This window comes from Aythya ferina (assembly GCF_964211825.1).
Source record: "Aythya ferina genome assembly, chromosome: 1".
Lineage (NCBI taxonomy): Eukaryota > Metazoa > Chordata > Aves > Anseriformes > Anatidae > Aythya > Aythya ferina.
Window position 1 is genome coordinate 88,520,136 of NC_140296.1, and position 27,456 is coordinate 88,547,591.

Here is a 27,456-nt window from a genome sequence, read left to right on the forward strand (position 1 = left end):
AGAAAAGAAAACAAGCATTATTCAGGAGTTTTGTAATAAACTTATTTTGACATTTTTACCTTAAGTAATCTTGTGGAATAATATTGATGGCTCTTTCAGTTTTCACATCCAGAGGAACTGGCATCAGCATTAAAAAGGGGGGATCAAAATTTATTTTTGGTGACTTCATAATACCAGACAAGGTTATTTTGTAATGTGATGGATTATCATCTAGACACACTGACACTTCAGATGCGTATGTCCCAGGACAAGCTGTTAAAAAGGTTTTAAAAAATATATTTTACCATAAATATACACAACTAAAAGAGCTGTAGTAAGAACTTTTTTTTTTTTTTTTTTTTTTTTTAAGTTATCAGTACTATTTCTTAATCAAAATGTAGTTTAACATAAAGAACATGTTGCATAAGATTTATTTATTAAGAAAGTTTGGAATAATTGCTTGTAGTAAGCCGTAAGGCCATTATTTTTAATTTTGTCACAATTTCATGAAGTTTTAAACTACCCTCCACTGAAAGCTTCCCCTGTTTTCTTGTATTCCCATCCTTTCTCACACCATCCTGCTAACTGCTACTATACATCTTTCTAGTGGATGGCAAACATGCATTTTCTTTCACTGATAATACAAAGCAATGTTTAGCAACTGTTACACTATCAAAATGTTGTTTCAAACAAGGAAGTGTCATTTACCAACTTTTCATTTATTCCCACCAACTGAAAAACCATCAAAAGAACAAAATTTTTACGTACAACTAATGAATACCTCTTGTATTTAGAAATAAATCCATATCACATGTTATAAGACAACACAAAAAGCTTAAAACTTTTCATTTTTGACAGAAACACCTTTCCCTTTGATTCTCCACTGTTAACAGATTAAGACATGGAACTGGTAAAGTGAAAACCAGATGAAATAGGAACTTCTGGCAGTGTTTGCAACATCTGACTATTTCCAAGTTAAATGGAAGTTAGTTTTAGGAGACAATATTGCTGAGAAGTCTAGGAAGTTCATGCTTCTAAGTTTTGATATATCAAAAACATTTTTATTTTTCTAGCACTTAGCTCTCTTATGAGGGAAAGGTGAGAGAAACACCATCAGAAAAGTTCACAGAAGAGTGAACAGGAAAGTTCATATGTAGAGCCAAACAGGATTTTTTTACATGCTTATAAGAAGAGAGTAACACGTTACTCCCATCTACAAGCTAGACAGACTTAAGATCCTACAGCCGTACTCTAAACAGTATTTCTGGTATCGTATCTTCCTGTGTATGTATATCATACAGTAAAGTGACCAATAAACACCACAGGAAGGAATGCCATGAAGGAAGAAAAATAGAAGGGCAGATGTCAGCACCAAAGAACATGTTATTTTCACTAACTCATAGTTTGAAGTATTCATATTAACTATTTCCCACACAAACTTTTCATCCTTACGGTACACATAAGTTATAAAAAATCAATTAATTACATGATTACATTTCCCATAGAATCCCTGACTTGACCAGAATGCAGAACAGAGAATGCTCTTTCCGTGTACCTCATCACCCTCTATGTGGACCCACATTTATTAAAATTGAAATACTGCATAATATGTGTGCTAATAATGCTAATAATGTGTGCTCATGTCAGGGAAGAAAAAAACCCATCAACAACAACAACAAAACACTAACATGTTGCAAAACAAAACTGTCCTCATTTTAAACAAAGGAAAGAAGACCAAAAAAAAAAAAAAAAGTGAATGATCCCATTAAGTTTTGTTCATTACTTTGTTATTGTTAGGACAAAAGTTTTCATAATATTTCATGTTAAATAAACTACTTGAAATTAATAAGAATTATGTCCTGAACTGGCAGTTGAGATCACAAATACTCAAGGTCACAAGGAAAGCAAGTTAGATGCTGATTTATCTGGAAAAGTGAAAGGTATATAAAGAGTACTGTTTTAGCTAAACTTGTATTTCACTAAATGTGAAAAATATGGCAAAGCTAAAGCCATAATATAAACCCTGTGTTATTTGCCACACACAATGCAATCAGCATCCTGAAGAAGTCTTCTCCATCACTGCACAGTAACCTGGAATCAAGGTTGTGTAGATCAAACAAACTAGGGTGCTAGAGAATGAATACTGCACAATTTAAAATTAGGAATCACTTAAAGAGAAGAAATAGCAAGATCCTTTGTAAATTATTATTAAATCTTTCTTCCTCATACTAATCTCTTAATTTCTTTACATCCTGTTATTTCCTTTGACACTTCAGTTATTCAGCTTCACTTAACAGCACTTTCTGTTAATGTCTATTACCTTCTTTTTTTTTCACCATTAAGTGCAAAGGAAGCTTCTGCCAAGCCTGAGAATACCTTCCACCCCATTCACCCATAAACTGACATGAATCTCAACCAGATTTTGTTTCAGTCTTGTGAGCAGTAAGAAGAAATTCCAGATGTGGATCTCATATAAACTGAGTTACAAGATGAAATTGTATTAATAAAAAATATGTATGTTTTTGTTTGTTTTTCTGAAGTATTCAAATCAGTTAGCCAGGAAAAACTAAATATTCAGAATTCTGTGGTATATATGTATATGTACATATATGTGATATATGCATTCTGTCATTTACACCTTTCAGGACTATGCTCAAAGTAGTAGCAAAGTGCTTTTGCTAATGTTTTGATATACTACCATTAATTTCTCTAGCAACTAGCAGTCCAGCAGATGTGGAAGTTTTCCTTAGGGAGAGTCTATGGTAGTTAGAAATCTGTCTAAATTTGCAGAGTAATAACAAAATCTGTACAATTATTTGGGAAATTTCCTCTGTTTTTTTTTTTTTTTTTTTTTTTTTTTCTGGATGTATATATTAAGGTAAATAAGCATTCATTGCCTTACCTTAAAACAACAACAGACATCTGGATAAAGGAACACAACTTTTCAAAGCATATATGTGCATATATTCAATAGCTGCTTCATTTTCAGTCCAGTTTGCATTAGAAAACCCATCCAGCTCCGACTGCTTAACTCCCTAGCATATTATGCTGGGACTATAACTTATGCAAAGTCCATATTAATAAAAGAATAAACAGAGGTTGTATTTCTGCTGCAAGTCAGTTATATACATATGCAAGTTCTCCTCCAGATACATCTCACACACTTCCAGAGGAGAAATATTTCAGGTCCCCTCATCTTCTACTTCACCTGTTTTGGTTTCAAGTTAAACAGCAAAAGTTCATTCAAAAGGCCATCTCTATAAGGATGTCCATATTCCTTGATCCTCTCTATCAGTATAAATCTTCCTCCTCCCCCCAAAGAAATCTTAACTTTCTAATAGCATGTTTTCCAATCTTTTGAGGGTGGGGGGGGGAATAAAGTAAAACTCTTATCTGCTCTTCTCACCCTCTTAAGTCTGTATTAGATGTTACTCACTTCCTACACTTGTCTCCCAAATAAATATTGCCAGTTCCGTTGCCCTAGACTTTCTGATAATTCATGCCATACTACATATATACACTTTCAACATAAATGGGTGCCAATAAAGTATTTGCGTACACTGGAATACAGACTTCAAAACAGAGAAGTTACAGACAATTAAAAGCTAATGATAAGCCCTATTAAAAATAATAATAATAATAATCAAAAGTGAACTAATCATTTCCCCACAGAACCTGTTATTAGGCATAGTTATTTAATCTCTTACTGTTGTAGAAAAAAAAACCTAGAAGATGGAGGGTGTGATGTTCACATATGCCCATTACATAACTATCACATCTTCCAGGGACACTGAATTCCTTTTAGCTCACTGGCACATTTGGAAGTATTTTGCCACACAGATCTATTTTTATTTTTTTTTAATATATATCACAATAAGATTCGGTGAATTTTTTCATATACCATTAATACAGTACATTAGTACAGCAGAAAAGGATCAAATTGATACTTCCTCAGTTCTCAAGAATCCCTATTAAATTGGTAATTTTTTGAACAGGTAGAATCATATTACCACACATCATACAAAACTCTTGCATTTAGTTTACTACCATACCATTATGCACAAATATCATGGAATATTTGAACAAATTAATCCACACTCAAGGTTCTTCTTATGGCTTGTTCATCCCCACATACTACATGTTTACAGTACAAACATATGAAGATGATTAGCCCAGCCTATTCATTAATAAGGTCTCCTGTGTGGGTTTTGTTGTATCTAATGCTCTGTTACAAGAAAGTAATTATTTTCAGTGATGGGTTAGTACAAGTAGACCACTAATCACAAGAAAATACTTTGAATATCAAATTAAGGGCAATTGATTTTTACAATGATTTGTTTTTCTGTAAATAAAGGATTGGGAAAAGAGTGAAAATACAAATAACTTCAACTGATAATTATTTACCAGTCAACTTCATGTATACATGCATTTGTGTTTACACAAACAATTTATCCAGTAATTTTAAATACTGTCTTTTATTTGCATGCTTTTTTCAGCTTCAGCCTTTGCAACACTTGAGCATTTTTTAATACATTCTCACAATATAAACACCTAAACAGCACCAACCATCATATAATGACTGTGCTAGTTGTTTGTTTCAACTAGGGGATAATTATTTCCTCTACAGCTGCTGCATAAAATAGTATTAGACAAAATCTGTAAAATTTCCTTTGTCTTAAATGCTACAGTGTTATGGAGAAACAGGAGAAAATGAGACACTGTGCTCTCCCAGGCCCTCAAACCATTACAGATCTGGACATATAGCTTGACTGTTCTTATTTTCTAAGTCTAGTATTGCCCTGAGCATCCTTAAAACCAACCCCACAGATTTAATCATACATAATTACTTCTGAAAGGGTATATTCTTCCTTTCTCTCCAAGCTATATATGTTAACCTAATACATGCAAAATACAGCTATATCATCTCCTATTAGACAAATTATTTGCTTTGAATTTTAGAAACAAAATGATTTGTTTCAAGTCACAAATATGTCACAAGTGATTATTTTCCTGTGATCCACAATTACTCCATCCATGTGCATACTTCTCAAAAACTTCTATTAAGATACTCTCTTAGAAGTTTCAACACTTATTTTGGAGGTTTTAGTAATTGAAAGACCACTGAAAAAATATGATACCCTACTGAAAGCAAAGTAGAAATTTATAAATGAAGGAAAAACATGCAAAATAAACTAAGAGTTATAGTAAACTACACATGTATTTTTTAATTACAACTCAAACACCACAGGAGTTTTTGAGGGTTTATTTTTCACTTTCCATCCTATAATACCATTCCTCTTTCCTCTACATTTTTACTCCAAGGAACTGGGATCATGGTATGTTTTTGTGTCTTGACTTTTATAACTTATATTTTTGTAGACTCACATCTCAACATTTTCTCAGAAATTCAGAACTTAACCCAAAAGCTTTCTTCTGGTTAGACACACTTTCCATATACAATTTAAGTAGATCCTTATGTCCTTCAAAAGAAAAGTGAAATTCCAAGTCCATATTTCTACAAGTCTGTATAACTGAACATCTGAAAAGAAATATCTCCCACTGTTGTCCCCTATGATATCACTGTGTTCTGTACAATCTTCTCGTCTTCCTGCTCCCACTGTTTAACTCCTTCTTATTTATACATTCTAACATTTTCTAGCACCCTGAAACAATTTCTTCTTTCAATTCACCCAGTATCCTTGGATCTTATTTTATTTTTTATTAATTTCATATTTATCCCCAAACCAGCTCTTTAACATTTTTATTTATGATTTGTTTTTGATAGCTTCCTTTAGTTATCACTCAAAATTGATTGAGGACCTGCAGACAAGATGCAGATGGGATCATATCACTTAGTTCCAAAACTAAACATAACACTAAGTATAGAATAGAACCTACACAGTAAAAAAAAAAATAATACTATATTAAGTACATTTTTATGGCTGTTTCATAAGTTTCAGAGCCAAAACTTAGGGTTTTAGTGATTTATTTTGGAAGAACATCGGGGAAAGGAGACAAACTGATGCATCAAAAAAGTAAATATACTATAAATATTTTTGCTCAGTCTTCCAAAAGTAAATAGTATTTAACTTTCATCTAGCAGTTTAATTTGAAATAATATAAAATTGAATAGAATAATTTAAATACCTATTTCTAAAATGATACCTATTGAACATGTCAGAAGTGTAAAAAAAAAAATACAACTATAGATACTGATTAGGTCAGAGACTTTCCAGGTAATATATGCCGAAAGAAATACTATTTCAGACAAGTCAGGATTTGTTACTCAAAATGAAAAATAAAAGAATATAAAGAAAACCACTTCCTAAACAATTCTGCAACAGTCCTTGTACATTAGTTACTTTTCCATTTCATGAAACAAAATCACAGACCAACCATAAGTTGAAAACAAAAGCTACCAAGAAGATATAATACATAATGGAAAAACTTTCTAAAGTAAAGCAATCAGCTCCAAGTAACATATGCAATTGAATGCTGCTCTTACATATTCACAACAAATATGCAGAGCAACATTTAATACAATATTCTCAATTTATCATACAGAATCATGGCAAGACTCATGCCTATAGATCTTTAGGATTTACAAACTAATTTTCAATTATATCAAATAGTTCGTAGGGCTTAGAGGTTTGTAGAAGTTATAGATTTCAACTGTATCATCAAAAATAGCAGCAATATGTGACTTTAGGAAAGGGATACTCACTTGCTGACTCTGGATCATACCCAACCAGCAAGACATTTTTCTTCCCTTCAAGAATGCTGGCACCACCAGTAGGCCACATACAATTGTTAGTACCGCTCAGTTCTGTGAGGGGCTTTATTAATGTACAGTGTTACATTACTCTCTACCCAAAACACTTGTTTGACTGGGAATAATGTAAAATCTTAATGCTCTGCCATTCCCACTGTATGTGGTTGATGATCATCTTCTTGCATGCTCCCAGTGTTTGTTAGAAATCTATTTTATGTTTTTTACTTGGTCTCTGGTTCTCTGAGCAAACTATTCAGAAATTTATATATGTATATATGTATGTATGTACATATATATATATATATATATAAAAAAGACTTTGTATCTTTTGGAGGAAGGAAATTTCTGTTCTTGTCTAAGTTCTGTCTGTTGGGGGGGGAGGAGGGAGAATCACACACACTCCAAGTACTCTTGGAAAGTGTAAATACTTAAGCCAGTTGGCACAAATACACATTAAGGGGCAGTGCTAAAAATAATTTAGGTATCCTAGCATTTAATGCCTTCTGTGTGCAAAACAGACTTTTCATATAATGCTACGCAAATGATTCCATGTTTTATGTTAGGTCTGCAGCCGTCTTTTTTCTCAGAACTTCAGCATGTCTTTTTGGCATTTTGGTTGACAATTTAGTCATGTTAACACAGAGGTCATCAAAGTAAGTGCTAGTCTTGATTCATCAAAGAAAGTGACTTAAGCAAATCTATGAAAATGCCAAAATTGTCCAAAATATCCGTAGAAGAACTCACAAAATTACTTACGAGGGCAGAAGAATACAGTAATACTGATTTTTTGTCCTGGATCAAGAAATCCAGCATGCAGGCTAAATTTGAAAATACTGTCTTCTATATTTTTGCCTGCATCATTGCAATTCAATTTCCATGTCAAATACTGCCTTGAGATATTCTTCAGGTCAAGCTCCTGTAAATATTTACAGAGAAAGAAGGGCATGATGAAAGAGGGAAAGCAGCAAGCATCATGATACTTTTCACATTGCTCTGTCCAAAGCATTTCTTTTGCAATCAGATCAGATTGAAAGCAAGAAAACACTAGAAAGCAATGAAGAACCCAGTTTACTGTATTTGTAAGGTGAAAAAATGAGTGTTCCCATTAGCGCAGACTAAATGATTTCCAGTCACTTACCACATCCACAAAGACAATGATCAACATATTGCGGTGGGAGTGCTTAGCCAAATAGAAACAAGTATTTACTGATACAAACGGAGTAAAGCAAGAACTAAACACATGACTTGGAATATTAAAATTTACAGGTGGATATACAGATATTACAAAAATTTCAAAGTAGGTTTTCAAAACCTATTCTTTCAATCCAATATGAAAACAGTGGGAATAACAACACCAAAGAATCTATTCCTTTATGTCAGAGTTGCTCTTTCTCATGGTGCCCATTCTTTTTCATACAACAGAAAGCCAAGATGAGCCCAATGCTGAGCTTTGAAAAATTTTCTAGTGACCAAAAACAAGTATGAAATCAAAATCCGAACAAAATGATGATGGAAAAAGTTCAACATACATAAAAGCATATGTTTGGAACATGATTGAATTTTGAGTTCCAAATCTATATTCTTACCCAGTCATTTTTAAGTAATTAAAATATATAGCCAAGAATAACTATAACAATGTGTTTACGTACCTGGGAATTCAGACTTTCATCAGGACTATTGTAACGTATACAACTTGAATGTTGTGTAAATGTAAGTTTCATTGAGGAGAACTCCAGTGGTGATTTAAGTACTGTTGGAAATATTAAGTAAGGATGTTTATATGGTATTGTTTTGACACGTGGTTCCTCAAAGTCCTTTCATAAAACCACTGTTTCAGCACATATTTAGCAGAATTGCTTCTCCCCTTTATTAAAGCTCTAATTTCATTTTACTGTTCCCATACTATACGACTACTAAATAGCTACCATAACTGTCTTATTATGACCCTTTAGTCACATTCAAATTATTTTAATTTTACATCTACCGCACAGCATCTCATCCTGAAGATGCTATAAACAGAGTGTCACATGCTCTGCCTGTTACAGATGAATTCAAGGACATTCAGACTATATATACACAAGCATACTTTAGAGATTAAAAGCAATGCTTCTTAAAAGAGGACCTAGAATATCTTCAGCCAACTGCTTTAGTTATATTGAGTATGATATATATATAAATATATATTCATTTATGTAACAATAAAATAATGCAGAATATTATTTTCATGTAATTCTATACACGCATTCAAATTCACTGATGTTACTTCCAGACCCTGTATTATTTTATTAGTTACATATAATGTATTTGCATTTGTGATGGTAGTTCATCAGTAAAGGCATAAAACATTTTATCACAACAGCATTCCTCTTAATTTCATATAGCTAGAATAAAGAAACCAGAACAAAGGATGAAGTTTAAAATGAGTATTTCAAAAAAACAAAGATGTATATTTCCACACGAGTCTTCATTTTGCCTCTGCATTTGGTTAATCAGCTGGGAATGAATGTAGCAAGCATATGGTATATTAAAATCTGCAAGTTTGCTTCACACCCCTTGAGAAAGTTCGTTGATCAATTCTCTCTTTCCTTCAAAAAGCCCGAAGCACTTCTTGATCTTATGTCTCACATTACATAAAGACCAATATTATCCACATTTCTCTAAAACAAAGACATATAACCTCTGTAAATTAATATTGTTTCAAACCAGGACATCATCTTTGGAATGCATCAGCCAACTAACATACAATTGTGCCAGTCACGGAGTCCTCCCATCTCTTGCAGAAACTGTCTGTACAAGGCAAACACCACAAGAATAAAGGACTAGCCACAAGATGGAAGGGAAAGAAAAAGATAAACTCCATGAAGAATCTGAGAGATTGATCAATTTAAAAAAAAAAAGATCACATGAGGTTATGACAGGTACTATGCGTTCTTCCTTTCCTCTGGATCAGGTAGGGATTGCTATAATTACATAACATTTTCTATTATAATATCTGAATGTTATCAGAATGAAACAATTAAATGGTTCTGAAACATTTTTCACAATCTGTTGGAAGCTGATAAGTGATTTTTTGCTTTGATTCTGAATTTAAACAAGTTTGAAACTGTTAAGATTTTCCACAAATCAAATTTATCATTTCTATCAGCTCCAGTAAGAGTAGAGGACAGGATTTCATAGAATCATAGAATCATTTAGGTTGGAAAAGACCTCTAAAATCATCAAGTCCAACTGCTAACCTAGCACTGTCAAGTCTACAACTAAACCATGTCCCTAAACACCCACATCTTTTGAATACATCCAGAGATGGTGACCTTGACACTTCCCTGGGCAGCCTGTTCCAATTCCTCACTATCCATTTAGTGAACAATTTTTTCCTAATATTCAACTTAAAATTCCTTTGGCACAACTTGAGACCATTCCCTCATCAAGCTTGTAGTTTGGGAGAAGAGACTGGCTACAAATTGTAGCCACCCACCCCGCTATAACATCCTTTGAGATGGTTGTAGAGCATGATAAGGTCTCCCCTGAGCCTCCTTTTTTTCCCCTAGTATATGTCACACATTTACAGAAAGTTCAGCTTTACATATATTTAAAAATATGTTAAATTTTGAAAAAGCTTCAAGTTTCCATGACATTTACAAATTACAAGGATTTATCAAATTTCAGCTTTCTAAATCCTGTCTTTTTTTTTTCTTTTTTTTTTTTTTTGGGGGGGGGGGAGGGGGCAGACAAATGGTAATTCTCTGCAATTAGAATATACAAACCGTTATAAGCATTCACCACCTGCTTTAAGTCCCTAGTTTACTTACCAACTGCTTTAACTCTACAGACTGGAACAGCCACAGTCACTGCCTGTGGCCGTGGAGCAATAGTGTGCTTTACAGGCCCAACAGAAGTTGCAGATACAGAGCATTGCTGTAGCAATGGAAAGTCATCCCAAGGAGTATTAACTGTAAGAGTGAAGTCATACGCTGCCACCTAAAGAACACAAATGCCATTGTGGTCACTTTCCCAAAGAAAGTAGTACTTCTTGAACCACCTGAGTGGTAATGTTGTTTTTTATTACTATTTCATAATTATTAAAACTAACTTCAGAACTAATCATGATAATAATAGGATGTTTGTTTATTACCATCAAGTGTGAGTCATTAAAGTATGTAGTAATGAGCCATTTTTGCCCCATCAAGAAAAAAATGTATACCCCAAAGTATCTGGGTTATCAGCACAGCTACAAACAAGGCTTCTGGTAAATCACTGTGCTGTGCTCCTTTCCATCCTGAGCAGGAAAAAAAAAAAAAAAATCGAAAGTGCAGTCCAAAAGCATAACCATAAGAAACAAGGTGGGAAACAAAAATACATAAATTAAGAAAGCATTTTTCCAACGTTGAAGAGAAAAACTCAGCTGTTATGTTATAGCCAACATAAATGAAATTGGTTCAGAGAACTAGGTGGAACATGAGTTAAAACTGACATAATTCAGCAATAAAGAAAAATAACCTGACAGGTTATGCATGTGATAAACCTAATTTATTTCACAGTGCACTTTTCGAGAAGGTATTACATACCTTTCACTTGATCTTGATCTTTCCAACACATCAGAGCAATACACTCTTCAGAGAAAAAGATATGGATAACCATAACAAACGTAACAGAAGAAAAAACAAAACATCTACCATAAAAACACTGTTGGAGTCTTTCAGTCACTTACCTTGAAATCTTCAGAAAGGATTGTGGCCTACAAAACCTGTATGCTGCTTAAAACATACAGTAAAGCCAAGTATATGAAAATGTTTAAAGCTTTCAAATACCCAAATACCACAGGAAATAGTGCATCATGCTTTATTGTCATATATGTGGTAGTGAGTAAAATATATAAATGACAGGAAAGAAAAATAAAATGTACTACCCCAAGAAAGGAAGCATATATTCATCTGTAACAAAATCAACCGGAGCTCAGGTAATGAGAAGCAAGTACACAGCATTTACAGTGTTTGGAATTCCAGCAGGGTTTTTAATACACAATTACAAGCTCCTGGTGAGCAAGATGTGTGCTGAGCATTGTGGAACTTTTCATGAATTTGCATTCAGCAAGATGAAAACATGGGATGAAAGGAAATCTTTTTAGATCATGGTGCCCTTGTTTATATTGATACTTCAAATCTGATAAGGACTAGATTCTATAACATAGAATGACACTTTTCAAAATTAAGATGGTGAAAGACATTTGAAATTTTCACTATTCTAATATTTGAATTGGATTATAAAGAAAGAGTGAGTAAAAATTTCCTGATGTGATTTAAATATTCTTCTAGTTTAGTACACCACATTAAATACTTCATATTACATCTTCAAAGTATGTGCTTGCATCATAAAACCAAATAATTAAAAGTTAGACTGAAAAAGGATCTTTTCTTCAGTGTTAGAAGTTCCTTTTACTTCAAAGTATGTACGAAATATGTTGCTACTAACAACAGTGACTCTTTGCAGTTTTAGACAAAAACTTATCTTCTCTTACAGTTGAAACTAAAAACCATTGTATTTCAAGACTGAAATCAAAAATCATTTAAAACTTTATATGAAAACACATGAGAAGTTTGATAGATTAGAGCTGAACACATTCTTATTTGGTAACCTTAATAACTGTTAAAATGCATTAAAAATTAATAAATTAAAAATTAAATTAAATTTAAAAAAATAAATTAAAAATTAAGAGACAACTGCAAAGTGATCCAATGGGAGAGAGGGAGAAGAAAATTTTCCTGGACTCTTTAGGTCAAGTATCTTGTATAACAGTCACAAACCAGACTCAATCAGAAGCTTTTATCATACTCCTCAAGCTGTACGTGAAGTTTGCTATACTGGTCACGCTTAGCCACTGTACATCTTCAAAAATGTAAAATGTAATATGCTTCCATATAAATAGCATATCTCACAAGCATTATGGCTCACCATAAACAGAAAAAAAAAAAAAGGGGGGGGGGGGGGATGGGAAGAGATGACTGCACACCTCAGTGTGCACCTCAGGTGCAAAGATTACAGCCAGCCCTGGCAGCTCCCTAAAGCCAGCATGGACATCCTTACTTGCGAAATTTTAACACTTGGAACATCATTGCCAAGAAATGCTATAAAAAAAAGAGACCTAGAAAATCCCTTCCATCTCCAGCATGTGTCACTGGTATACCAGTATAATGATACTGCATTTTTCAAGACCTAGCTTGGTAAGATTAAAATGCTTTACCTATAATTGATAACATGGCTTTATATATTTTTCCTATCCTGACTTAAACTAGTTATGAGCATCAGTTGGAAAGAAGGCATCATTTGCAAAGTGTTAGTCTTAGAAATTAAAAAGACTTTTAAAGAAGCTTTAAAAAGAATAGCCACGTGCAACAAAGCAGCTTTTTGTTATGCGTTCACATAGAACACCTCCCAAAAAAGTAAGAAAAGTGGTGTAGGCTGCCACAAGAAAGTATCAATTCTTTAAATCAAGAATTTGCAATCTTTCATTTCATTAGGGGGGGAAAAAAAAAAAAAAAAAAAGCTTTTTTTTCTCTCCTTAGAATTCCTAAACAGAGTTGTTGATTTTTAAGAAATCTTTCTGATCAGAAAGTTCAGCTACCCAAACTCATATGAATCTATGAAATAGGTTTCATACAATGTGGATGATAGCTCTAAGCCTAACATTGAAGAGTGAACTTAGTTGAAGGCCTTCCTGCCTCAAACCTAAGTACTCCATACACTGAAAATAACAAAAAGGGGAAACAGCTACCCCAGAGGCCATGACAATTAAAAAGTTATTTTAAATAAAATTTGTGCATAAAAAATAAACAAATTCAAGCAATCTGAGTATAACAAAAAGTTACATTTTTTTAAAATGAACTTTCAAAGCAGTTACCTCATTTCTATCTTTACTAAGCACCCTAATGCAATAATGCTTTATATGTTATATGCTTTACAATAATAATTACCAAAATGTATGTTCAAGGTTGAGTGAAAAATTTTTCTTTCGAATCCAAGAATCAAATAGTTTATTTAGCACAAAGAGTACATATCTCCCTAAAATTAAAAGACTTGCTTTTATAGTACAACTTCACACCAAATTGCAAGTAAATCAATGAACTAATTTATGACTTCAAATTAACTTAAAACACCTGTATAAGAAAATAATCTTTTATTTACAACATAATATGCAGAGTGATCTAATATCTTGAAGCATTAGAAATAACTGAATTTTTGTGTAAAGGATCTTTTTAAAATTTATTTATAGCACTAGCAACAGACAGATTTTCAGCAGTGATACCTGAAGAGAAAGTGTAATGTACATTAAAAAAGCAGTTTGATTAAAATTTAAACCTAACTATAAAAGTAAACGGTACTGCAGAACCAAGGTTTTATGTACTGCAGCTGTATACATTATATATTCTCAAAGTCTTGTAAGATTTAACATTAACTCTTCCTTAAAATATACAAAAAAAAAATAATGCAGTCTAAATTCCCCAGCTTTCCATCACATACAGCCAGCATAATGAATAATGTATAAAGTGTTCAAATCCATCATCAAGAACACTGAAATAAAACTAAATCCTTCCCTTGTATACAGAGACATCAGAGATGGTACACCAGCAATACCCTGATTATTTTGTAATTCGACAGCTGATTTTCCAGAGAATGCATCTCTTACACTGTGAATTCTGTGCATTAAAATAAATAAATAAATAAATAAATCCTTATCAATATCAAAAATTAAAAAGGGGGGGAGGGGGAGGGGAACACCTGTCACTTCTCTATATGAAGTCTAAACAACAAGCTCTGACAAGTGTGACTTGCTCCATTTGTCTCAATCAAAGCCCTCACAGGTCTCATTATTACACAGCTGTATGTGTCATATTTTTTCCTAAGGTGCTGGAATTTTTCTATTCCAAAATATATGTGTGTTTATATATACATGTATATATATAGTGTGTATATATATATACACACACTATATAGTGTATATATATATAACTATATACTATATAGTGTGTGTATATATATATATATACACACACTATATATAGTTGAAGCAGCACACTCCTGCACCTTGCTTTGCCTTTCTGCCTTACCAGAACTTGCATAACGCTGCTGCTAGCAGGTGGATCATCCTGCCTTGAGAAGCACAGTGACAGCTAAGGACCAAAAATTGTCACTGAGCAAATATTCAACATGATAACACACTGTGCATTTCCCTGGCACAAAACAACAACAACAACAACAACAACAGGAATGAAGTGCTCCTCAACCTAACAGACAATCAGCCTGCAGAACATGAGTCATGGTCAAGAAAAGTCATGCTTCTTGGATAGGGACAAGAGAGTTCCAACAAATATTTGGCCGGAGGTTCGTGAGTTTTTTGGTTGTTTTATCTGTTGATTTGTTGCTGTTCTTTAAATCAATACGAATTTTTGTTTTACTCAGCATCTGAAATGAAATGACTTACAGCTGGCTAAACCTCCTTATATTGCAGTGAAAAACACGTGAAATGTAATCATTATTTGAGATACTTCATTAAAAGTGTAACAAGACAGAAAAGAAAGGATCATATAGCCTATATAAAATATGACATTAAGGATTTGCCAGCTTACCTATTTATATTCACTTATTTGTATATTGTTCTCACTTATGTACATCTATACATATACATCTATCTGTAAATGCAAATGAATCCCACTATTCAACACTTTCTGACGAGGCACCTCCAACACCTTCTGAGAGGCTGGAGTAACAGGAAGGGAAAATCATGCCATACCTGGGCAGCATCCTAGCCTTATCTATAAAGCATCAATTTAATTTTATTGCTTAGGCTATTGGGAGAATTATCTCAAAATTTGTAGATGTTATTGTATAAACATGCCAATATACTTCATCTCTAAGAATGTCTTATGATATCACATTAAATTGTTCATACTAAGTTTTAGCATAAATTGTGGCAGCTATTCAGAGTTGCTATGTGCTTACTTAGTTTGCTGATTTAAAGCTTTTTAACATAAAAGGAAAACAATTGCCAAGATGATTTTTGGCAGGAGTATTCAAGATTGATTCAATTTCACATTTCTAGTATCTACTTTCTTAGCACAACACAGATTTGTGGGGTTTTGTTGGTTTACAGATAGCATTGTCAGTAGTGATGACTACAGCAACAGCAGGAAGCTTTAGCAGAACCAGACAGCAGGCAGAAAAGAATTCATCTCACTGGGATACAGAAGGCTTGCAGCAGCTGGGAGGTAAGCTGGCTAAGACCAGTTGTCCAGAAAACAGTGATGATATCAGAGAAACAGCTGTTCAAGTAGAGAGGCAGAATATAGTGCTAGCAACTGTGAAACTTGAATAGAGTAAGCTCAGTATAGAGAGATCTTAGCTTTTTCAAGAGCTTTTTCCAAAGTCAGAAAAGAGATGGAAGAAATCTGATGAGAGAAGGGGCAAATCTAGATGCAGCAGAATGATAGCAACAACTCAGATCCAAGGAGGAATGTTCTAAGAATCTGCAACTAATGAGTCTCTGATCACAACAAGAGATGCTGCTACCCATACCAATTTCTTAACAAAATTATGCTTACTATTAAAGATTTTATTTTATTATACTACTTTGCAGGAGCTAGATTAAAGAAAAGCTACAGCACCCTGGGGGTAGAGGCACTTCCAGATGCTTTCTTGGTCATGCCATACTGGGTGGCACATTTAGTTTTCAAGGTTATCTGCCTTTTACATTAATCAGTGCTATTGCTCCCAGCTATCAGTGCTTCATTAAAGCTCAACAATGTTAACATGTGACCACCAGTGGGTTGTAAGTTGTAAGTGTATTTGGGCATGCCTTGCCTGGTAATCAGTAAGCTACCTCCTGCCAGGCAAGCAATAGTATACTTGCAGCAGAATGGAAGCACTGGCTGCACACTGAGCCTACCTAGCACAGGGTAGAGACAGAGAAAGGATGTGAGCACATGGAGAGAAGGGGAAACGGAAATAAATAAAATCTGTGAGAGCAGGGCTTATTAATTGGTTATGAGGCATGAGGCACCTCAGGGAAGAGTTTCGTTTTTGAAGTTCTTTATTCCCTTACTTCTGAATGAAGCTGTTCTGCTTGGAGGGGAAAAAAAAAAAAAAAAAAAAAAAAAAGGAAAACACTCAAAGTTTGAAAAATTAAAAAAAGATGATATTACAGAGAAAAACTATAATCAACAGTTGCAATATATTTGACAGTGACTTATTTTTTTTTTTAAAAAGGAGCTATCAGAAAACAAATCAAGTTAAATATAAGATTTTTTTTTTTTCCCAAATTATATCATTAGAGCAGATTGCAAATTGATATAGCCTTGTCTTCAGTTAGGTTACCTTATCACCAGCATCAAATGATAGTTGGGGATGCTTGTTAATAACCATCAGTAATGCTGAACAGTAGCTCAGACTACAAGTGAAATAAACTAAATAAGTGGTTCAGAAGACTTCTGAGACAGTAGATGATTCTGCATGTTTAATCATTTGAATGTAGAGCAGTGTTAGAAGCAACATATCTATTCTTAATCCATCCTTACACTTGGCAAAGAAGGAAAACAGTAATATAGCTTAATCGCAGCAGGGGCAAATAGGATACTGGGAGGCACAAAAAAAAACTTATTTTGATAGTTTGGAGGGGATGGGGTTCATTTAAAATTTTAGAGTTGATATTTCAGTAGTCTGGAAAGGGATGATTGGCCTTCTTCTACACTACTTTCTAGTACAATGAAGAATAAAGGATCAGTTTGTACAGCAGCACTATCACCAGAGAAACCCCATACCATAAGCAGGAAAAGAGCTGTCAGATACCAGGTTATGGCTCCCATCAATATGAACGTAGTTTAGAGATACGCAAATTGTATACACAAATTTCTATTCTTGATCATTCATACCTAAATTAAAATGTCAGCATATTCCCTTCTGAGCTTCTCCTCAGTTTGATAGTAGATCACTGGTGATATTCTGTGTACAATTTAGCATACCTTCCTAGCACTGTATCCAGTCAACACCTGCCTGCCTTGCCTATGTGAGTACTGCACCAGACAATGTCAAGATACTTATAAAGATATGACATCTACTGCTTCTCATCTAACCTCAAGGCCTGCTATGCTACTGGTGGAAATTAATTCAATTTCAAATAATTCATTTTTGATGAATATGTTAACTCATCCTCTGTCAGGAAAAATTCCAAGTAGCAAGCATACTATAAATTTACACCACCAGTTATTTATTTTGCAATGGTTTACCTGTGCGCACAAAATCTAAGCTGAAAGTAGTATCAGAAAGAAAATCATAGTGTTAAGAGATGCAGGCTGTAATATGCAAATATTTATTTGAATGATGCTTGAAACAGAGAACTCGACTTCTATTCAAACAATAAAATTGTAGGTAGGAAGGAGGGACAGTAGGAACAAGGGAGAAAAGAACATTGTTGGCCCTTCCAAGATGCATTGTCTCTGAAATTCATTTATTTTTTAAGGTAAAAATGAAGCTAATGGAACAGGTTTACGTGCTGCAACTAGTTGTTTGTTCTGAAAAAAGGTTTATAATATCAAAGACTAGGTTTTGTTGCTGTTCATTGTTTTTCATATATATGAAAATCCCCAAACCCCCCACTTAAAAAATGTTGCTCAATAGGTTGAATTAAAATTTACTAAAGTGCTGCCCATTGACATGTACCATCAATAAAACGCAATGATTCTGATGTAAAACTAACACATAGTCTCATATCTTCAATTTATTTCCCTCATGTAGCTCCATTACAAAGCAACTTTGCTCATCATTATGACACACAAAACTCCTCTACTTTTGTAGTCCCTTAAGATTATCTGAGAGTTAAACCATAAACAGCTGCAAATAGAAAACAGCCACCAATTGCTGAATGACTTAATGAATGTGTGGTAAGGATTTAAATGTATTCATTCTCTATTTTGAAGTCATTGGAAAAGCGTGTTTTCTTTGTGAGCATACTTTTAAGGAAAGAAGCAAAAGTAGGATGTTATTTCAAAACTTGTTTTCTTAATAATGAGGTTGCTATTACAAAACTATTGTACACACTAAAATGTACATCTAGAATGTCTATATTCTCTCATCTTAGAAATATTAGAGAGTGCCAGTTTAATTTAGCTTAATCACCAGTGCCCCATCAACCTACCTCTTTTGGCATGAAGGACAACGAGCACTGCAAAGATGACTTTCCCTCTAAGTCAACTGAATACAAATAAGGTTTTGAAGAACAGTTTTCAACCACTGTCAAACAAAATTCAGAATCAAGTTAGAGGTGTCATTACACTAAATATCAATTTTGTAATAATTGCAGTACTTGAAAGTGATTACCAACACAGGTATACATGTATAAATGGTAAATATTTCTCATCTAGTTATGAATGAATATAATATTTCTCATAAGCATTCTGGATGTAATTTTGAGAAGCGTTAATCACCAACTATCTTCAGTAAAGTCATTGATTTGGGGGAATATTTGAAAGAAAAAAAAAAAAAGATTTAATTTATCTTTGAAGAAAAGCATCAAGCAAAAATAGTTAACTAAGTAATAAGAACTCATACCACACGGGAAAAAATGGAATCTTAGAATCACGGAATGGTTTGGGTTGGAAGGGACATTAAAGATGACCTGGTTCCAACCCCCTGCCATGGGCAGGGACACCTCCCACCAGAGTAGGGTGCTCAAAGCCCCATCCAACTTGGCCTTGAACACTTCCAGAGAGCTACCAACTTCTGTGGGCAACTTGTTCCAGTGCATTACCACCCTCATAGTAAAGAACTTCTTCCACATATCTAAAATAAATATCTATATGTAAATCTAAAATAAATATCTACATATCTACCCTCTCTTAGTTTAAAACCATTACTCCTTGTCCTATCAATACAATCCCTAATAAGGAATCCCTCTCCAGAGGGACATGGCTGAACCTTTTTTTTTTTTTTTTTTCCCTAAATGACTTTCAGGCATAATCTACACAACAGAAGTTTACCAGTAAGGCTTCCTTAATTTAACAGGCTTTCAGGTCCAATTCAAAAGGCATAGGCAGAAGCATGGGTTTCCAATACATAAGGTAAAACTCCTCTGAGAAATTATTCATCCTGAAGGCACACCGTTTGAACAGTACCTGACCTGACTGAATACCCCATTACTTGTTTCAAGCACAAACTCTGATCTAGAAATCATGTGCAATGAGTCAATTCCCAAGCTGGCTAGCTGCCTGTTGTAGACAGTCTTGCAATCCTCATCCAAGTTAAGATGACTGACTAGGGGCACCCACTTTCCCTTTGAAATCTACCATGTGGAAGAAAAACCCTCTGTATTCATCATATCATTTGTTGCGATCATCCACATGCAGTTCTACATAAGCACAACTAAACATTACAATATTGGCTTGCACGAGAAAAAATATTGATTTCCCAAGTTTTCAGGGACAAGAGGCCATAAGAACATAAATTCTCTCATTAATGAAGTTGTTTAAAAACAGCAAAGGTGGTACCAGGACTGAATTAGAAAAGGGATGAGCAACAATGAACAAAGAATAGGAAACTGCAGTCCTATCAAGAAACAAAGAATAGCAACTGAATTCCACACATTACCCCAATGTCATTCTAACTTGTAAATCATGTAAAACAGAGGTCTTGTGATTGAGGCACCATTAGAGAAAAAAAAAAAAAAAAAAAAAAAGTCCAGACCTTTATAGTGACGCTGAATTAACTTAAGAGTAAATATTGTCAAACCAGTGGATAAAAGTCCATGAACAGGAAATAAGTATAGCTGTGCTTTTGGGTTGACTTTTTGTTTGTTCTTGTGGTTTGTTTTAATTGGTGAGATGGTGCTCAGATATTTTTATATGCCTTTGCAACTACAGGCAAAAAAAAAAAAAAAAAAAATCTACAGGCAAACTGTCATTTTCCAAGTGTTTTTCTTTTTTTTTTTTTTTTTTGGCAAGCATTTTATAGGCAGAATAAACTGTCTCATTTTAATTTATATTAAGCAGCAGTTTTAAAATAATCATCTTAGGTTTTCTGTTAATCAGAAAAATTGTATACCAGAAATAGTCTGACAGATTTTCTCTTAGCATTATCCTATTCTTTATTTAATGAACGCTGATATAGCAAAGCAAATACCTGAATGGTCATTAGCACTCAATTTAAAATCCTTATACTTGAAAAAATCAAACTCCACTCTGGTACGTGCCTGTCCTTTATTCTGAAGCAAAAATGGAATTGATTTTGTAGAATTAACATAAACACCACCAAAGTCAAATAGTTCCTGTAAGTTTAAAGAAAAAAAATGTGGTCAAACCCGTGTGAAGTCAACTTTGTAACTGAACAGCATGTGAAAAATAATTATATTCAGTAATTCAATGACTCAGAATTTATAATCCATTAGGCGGACATCTCAGTTAATTAATTGTTTTGCCTAACTCTTATCTTTAAATTCTTTCCAAGATATCAAATGCAACAAAGTTCAGTGATACCACCAGGAAAGTTTTCCTCATTCAGTCAACAGATCAGTGGATTCACTTTTCCCTATCCTGTATTTTTCTCTATTACTACCTTAAAGAAATCTTCTGCCCCCTTTTTTTTTTTTTTTTTTAACAGATGTTCAAGTTCAAAGGTTAAAGTTATTATCATTTAGTGAAACTTTCATATATACATTTATTTTCTTAATTTCTGTTCCCAAGTTCTTCTCTGTGATAATTTTCTCAGGAAGTTAGTACAGGGAACAAAAAAAAAGGAACACACGAAGTAGGAATGCGCCACTTTGACGTTAAGATAAAGCAAAACACTACTAATCTTACCAGTTGCTTCAATTCCTTCATACTTACCACATCAATCTTTATTTCAGGGGTCTCTACAAATCCAACAATCCTGAGCACTAGTACTCCTGAATTTCGCACTGCTACCTAAGTTAATGGAGGACAGTGTGATTGTTGACAAGATCATTTTAACATAACAATATCACCAAATCTGTCAAAATTAAATGAGAAAGTAAAAAAGAAAAAAAAAAAAAAAGAAAAACAGGTATAGAAGAACCAATAGTGCCTTTGTGGTATACCATATCTGGATAGTCATAGTTGTCAATAAAGTTTCAGGGAAGGCCATTCTTCTGCAGACAAAAATAATGCTGCACGAGGTTGTATCATTAGAACAAACAGTTTCCTCTAGCAGAGAAAACTGAGTGGATGAGTTACATCTATTCAGCAGTTGTGAGGATTGGAAAGTACACCTGAAGACAAATTGCTTGAGGAGCTGCTGGCACAACGTAGATGTTGTTTTGAGCAGTGTTTGTTAGAAGTGAAAACAGGAATGACTAGTAGGTTCAGTGAGCATAGTGTATGCAGTCAAAGACGACAAAGAATCCAGGATTAGTATTGGAAAAAGTAGCAAAGATCAGCCCCAGAACAGAATCCCTTTTTTCTTCCCACTTATCTGACCAAAGACAAGCCGACTAAGTGGGCATGCAGAAAACAAAGTAGGATTAGATCTTTACTGCACTCCTATTATCAGACCAAGTTAACTGGTAAATTCATCTCCAAGCTAACCTTTTCGTAATGTTCACAAAAAGTACTCAGGAAATCAAAACCACTGCAGTATTTCAGTCCTGCTACTCAATAAAACACAAAAACTGTGCATATGTCTACATGATCTTATGAAAACAAGGAGATGTTAGTTTCAGCAGCTTGCCAACAATATGCTATGAATCAGCTCAACTGAGAGGCTGTTTAGTACTTCAGAGCAGTAGTGAGACCAGAATAACAGAATAGCTTACTAGCTACCAACAGCTGTAAGAAAATACTTTTTTTTAAAGTATTAGAACACTTCGGATAAAATTCAAAAGATGCTTAGATGCACACACATCTCAACATTCAAACATCTCCACATACAAACATGCAACATAACACTCAAAAGCCAAAACTCATTCAGTTTTGAATACCTCCACTCTTGTATCAAAACTCATTTTTGCATGTGGAGTAAATAGGATTTTGAGCTCAGCATGGCCTCCCACAGGTACCACCCCGTCACAAGGGGTGATCAACATTCCAGGCAGTGGATTTGAATGAAGGACCTTCAAACACAAACATGTATTACTAATAGTATCAGGGAAAAAAATCACTGCTAAAAAAAAAACACATTACTATATCTATCATGAAGATTTAATATTCTTACAAGGTGAACCTTTATAACATATAATAAACAAATTACAAATTCAAATAAAACAATCACATAGTACCAAAATAAAGTATGAACAAAAGTTCTGAGGATTTTAATCAGAACAATTCTATGTCACTATTTAAATATAGCAAATCATTCTGTGATCAGAAGAACGAATGAGGTTAGGTTTACTACTAATTCATGGTTTATGTGTTTACCTGCTCTGGCTCACCTCTTATCTAATTCACATTATAGCCTACCATCCTCTTAGTTGTTAATCTAGCAAAATAATCACATTTGCTGTGACTGGTCTGAGTCTACGCATGCATTGACTGGACAGCCAGGGTGAGAATAAGATGACCAGCCAGTTCACTTTCTCTCTCTAAATATAAAAACATCCAAGGTGTAAATGCCTTTTTATAGGGTACACCAATACAGGATTCTTGTTTCACCTATGGTTTTCATGCAGCTTCTGGAATCTTTTCAAGGAGTTTTTATCTCTTTGTGAGACACTACCACTTTGTCAGGTTTGGATTGGTGGATAGACAGACACATAGGGACAGAATTCCTCTTCACATAAATCTTTTTTCATCTAAAAACTAGACAAATGAAGCAGTTCTATCTAATAACTGAGAATACAAAGCTGTAACACGATCTGAAAAAATGCACTCCCTTCTCCTCCCCACCCCCAAGTAATTAAACGTACTAAAAGTAATTTTAGTTTACTTTGAAGTAGGCATGATTGTATCCTGTGTTTTGAAGAATGGCTGTCTTACAAGTAGATAAACCCACTGGACAATGACCGAACGGTATCCTTTGTTCTATAAACTGAACTTTCGTGGTACCAAGCTGTCAAAAAATAAGAGAAAGCAAAAACAAGCAAACCAAATAGCATATTACTAAGTATAAATAAATAATCAGCCTTATTTTCTTTTCATTACATAGTAAGTTAACATACCTCTGGAAATGTATAAATTAGAATAATTTAAACAGAAAAATATACATTTTAAAAATGGGACAACATTTAGACAATATATTGAATTTGTCTAGATTCAAAGTTAATAGATACATTAGATACATAGATACTCAAATACATTTTTAAGTTAATTTAAAGGTAAATAAAAATATTTTAATTAATTTTAATACCACAAGCTCTATGTTTTTTTTTCATCTCAAATGTGTGAGCAGGACAATATACTTTTTAATAGAAGTAATTTTTAATAGCAGTAATAATACAGTAATAATAGCAGTAAAAATGACAATATTCTAACTTGCACACAGCCTGATTTTCGTTATGATAATTTCCAACGTTACAAAGGAAAAAGCTACCATGAAAAGCTACCAGTCATATCAAAAGGAAGGGGGAAAGTCTTATTTGCATTCAAAATGTTTACATATAGAGCATGCAGCCATCAGAATAGTTTAAAAAATAAAAATAAAAAAATTCTCATTCAGACTTCCTGGCACGTAACAATACATATCAAATGATTCACCAAATTTCTTATTGCTGGAAAATCTCTTATTTTGTCATAGGATTCCTTCTAGAAATTTATTCTATTCCACCTTAAAATAATTTGAGATTCTCTTTGCCACTGTTCAAAAAACTGTCCGGAACAAAATAGCAGAAAACATACTCAAATAACAGGACAAAATTATGTTACAGCCAATCCACAGGTGTTATGCTGAAGCTATTCATACTCAAAAAAAAATTTTATGTTTTCCTTTTCCTTGATCTGTATCCCTTTAACATACATATAAAGAACTATCATATCAACTCTCAACCTTTGTTTATCTATATTAAGTAAGCCAAGAAGAACAATTACATACATATAAAGACTACTCAGTTGTGAGTAGTATAGGAAGGAAGTATATAACCACAGCAAAGACAAAGGCAGTTTTGCCTTCTCCATCATTTCTTTGGAGCAACACGCTTTTTATAAATATGTCAGGTAGAAATTACATAAAATTAAAATATTTTTTGAATGCTCAACCAAAGAAACGTATTTATGAAATTGCTTGTTAAAAAAATTTGCTTTTCTAAATCTGTTGTATGATGTGTTACCTTTGCAAAACATTTCAACCTAATTGTGTTTCCTTTACGCACACACAAGTTGAATTCTCCTGCTTCTGGGGAGTTGAACCCTGGATGCCAAACAACTTCACACTCTAAGTCTCTATAGGGCTCCACAAAGCCTAAATAACATGAAGAATTATTATAGTCATACACATTTACAATTATCAAATTATGTTGTACAATTACAATAACACAAGCACATTAAAATTAAATGACTTTCCATTATTGAGCACAAAGCCTACATTTCAAAGATGTTGAATGGTATAATGAATTAAATAAAGTTAGTTTCTGAATTCTCACATCAATTGCATAACATCAGTTTATCAGCATCCTACAGTAAAACACATTCAAAATTCATTGATTTTTTTTTTTGCCTCAAATTACCCAAATATTAAACTTTAACAAAAAATTTAAAAGAACAGACAGCCCTTCTGGTAGACTAATACCTCTGGGAAGGAGCATATGCTTTTTCTTGCTTGCAATTGATTCTGAACTCAGAATCAAAATATCTTATTTCTCAAGAATCAGTGCACACCAAGCTCTTCATCTAGCCAAATCTTTTTTTTTTTTTTTTGCATTGAATAATGCCAGCTCGGTTAGCAGTTAGTTTTTTTTTAAATAATGAAGTTCCAACATACTCTTACAGAACAGTCTTTCAAATGAAAAAAATGTCTCACACACTTCTAACAAACATCAATCCATAGTGCAAGTGAAACTAATGCCAGGCTGAATTATATTTGTGTCACTCACACTGTCTACATCAAATTCTAGTAGCTTTGTTCATACAGAACTTTTGGAAAGCTCTTTAAGAGCCATGTGACATTGGTAACTGCCATTAAATGGCTGCCCCACTTTTTAGATACCAGCAATTTGAGCTCAGAAAATTGGCTACATGAGAGCTGCTTGTTGGACACAGAAACAACAAACTGGACTTAGCACATGCTAGTAGGGTTTACATAGGGAATGCTGCTCTGGTATTAACACTCTGATCTGGTACTACTTCGGGGATAAACTGATGCTGAACCAAATACAGTTTACATAATCACCTGGATGTTTGCCTTATTTAACATTATTGACACTTAAGATACATGAATACATATGTATTTGCATAGCATACCTTTGGCTGGCTGTATAGAAAATGCAGTTCCTTTATCTGTAGTTACAGATTTCCAAGTAAACTCAGCAGAATGGTTTCTGGTATTGTATACCCTGACAGTTGCTCTAAATTCTGTCTCTGCCAGGTAGCCAGGAATAGGATTTAAAATCAGTTCCCTTTCAGACAACTGGAGTTCAACAGACACTGCATTTGCAATGACCAGCACGTGCCCAGGATGTTTGTTGTTTATTGTGTAAGTAAAAGATCTGTAGTATAAAAATAAATATTTCTCAGTAGCATTTTTAGATTTATTATGCTGTAGTCAAAGAAAAAAAATATGTGAAATCTAATCATTAGGAAGAAAATACAGGAAACAACTGAATATGAACACAGTTCAGACTGACAAGAAAAAAGCTATCTGTAATAGATTCACATGCAACTTAAACCACCTGAAAGGTGAAAATCATCCCATGGGATTATCAACTTCATATTGTTTGTTCACAAAAGCATTATAAAATGAGAATTCCATCTTGACACCAGATATATAGAAAACAGTTTGCCTATAAATTTACCAAGAAGGAAGTGTATCAATAGTTACAAGCACAGATACAGAGATGCAAGACTGACAGAAAGAGCACAGTATTTTCATAAAGTTTATCCTACCATATAAAGTATAACAGCACAATTTTTGCTGATATACAGGTGGCACTGTGGTTATATATGCTCTTGCCACAACAGACTTAAAAAAAAAAAAAAAAAAGAAACATTAATAAAAAATGTTTGCAACATAAATCTGCTTGTTATTGATATTACCACAGATCAGTGTTCACCAAGTTTAATTACACCAAGCTTAAAATAGCCGCATTATATTTTTATTTATTCTACTATGCAAAATAATTATGTGAAACAAAATAAATATAAGAAACCTTACTTTTTAAACATTCCAAGCTTTTTTGTCTCAAAGACGACTGGAATATAAGTCTTTGTAAGCGGAGGCACCACCTGACACAGTGGACTTGTCTGCTCTAGTTCATCTATTTCAATCTCAATTTGTATCCATATATGGACTAACAAGTTATTGACGATATGTAGTTTTCTGGCAGTTGTAGAGTACACACAAACATCACCAAAGTCCATAGTAGAGGGACCTGGAATACAGAAGAAATAAGATCTTCAACATTAAATGGTGAAAATTAATATAAGAAAACATAACTACTAAAGGAAGCATACTCACTAAACTACTAAGGAAACACAACTACTAAAAAATTCTGATCAAAACATTTTAGTCCCCAAATTTACTGACTTACCTAAAATAACTCTGTGGTGGAACAAATTCACATTTAA

General features: G+C 33.6%; 1 protein-coding gene across 1 annotated transcript in view; it reads right to left on the bottom strand.

Moving 5' to 3' along the window:
* Nucleotides 1–27,456, bottom strand: part of CFAP47 (cilia and flagella associated protein 47) — a 300,477-nt gene that overhangs the window by 251,666 nt on the left and 21,355 nt on the right. The window contains exons 14-25 of the mRNA XM_084506723.1: nucleotides 27,044–27,260; nucleotides 26,134–26,378; nucleotides 25,005–25,135; nucleotides 23,669–23,791; nucleotides 22,725–22,856; nucleotides 21,616–21,693; nucleotides 20,912–21,056; nucleotides 18,933–19,027; nucleotides 10,561–10,729; nucleotides 8,401–8,501; nucleotides 7,508–7,667; nucleotides 60–252 (exon numbers count right to left, since the gene is read on the bottom strand). Of these exons, the coding sequence (XP_084362849.1) occupies nucleotides 60–252; nucleotides 7,508–7,667; nucleotides 8,401–8,501; nucleotides 10,561–10,729; nucleotides 18,933–19,027; nucleotides 20,912–21,056; nucleotides 21,616–21,693; nucleotides 22,725–22,856; nucleotides 23,669–23,791; nucleotides 25,005–25,135; nucleotides 26,134–26,378; nucleotides 27,044–27,260 (1,789 nt within the window). The remainder of the gene's footprint in view (nucleotides 1–59; nucleotides 253–7,507; nucleotides 7,668–8,400; nucleotides 8,502–10,560; nucleotides 10,730–18,932; nucleotides 19,028–20,911; nucleotides 21,057–21,615; nucleotides 21,694–22,724; nucleotides 22,857–23,668; nucleotides 23,792–25,004; nucleotides 25,136–26,133; nucleotides 26,379–27,043; nucleotides 27,261–27,456) is intronic.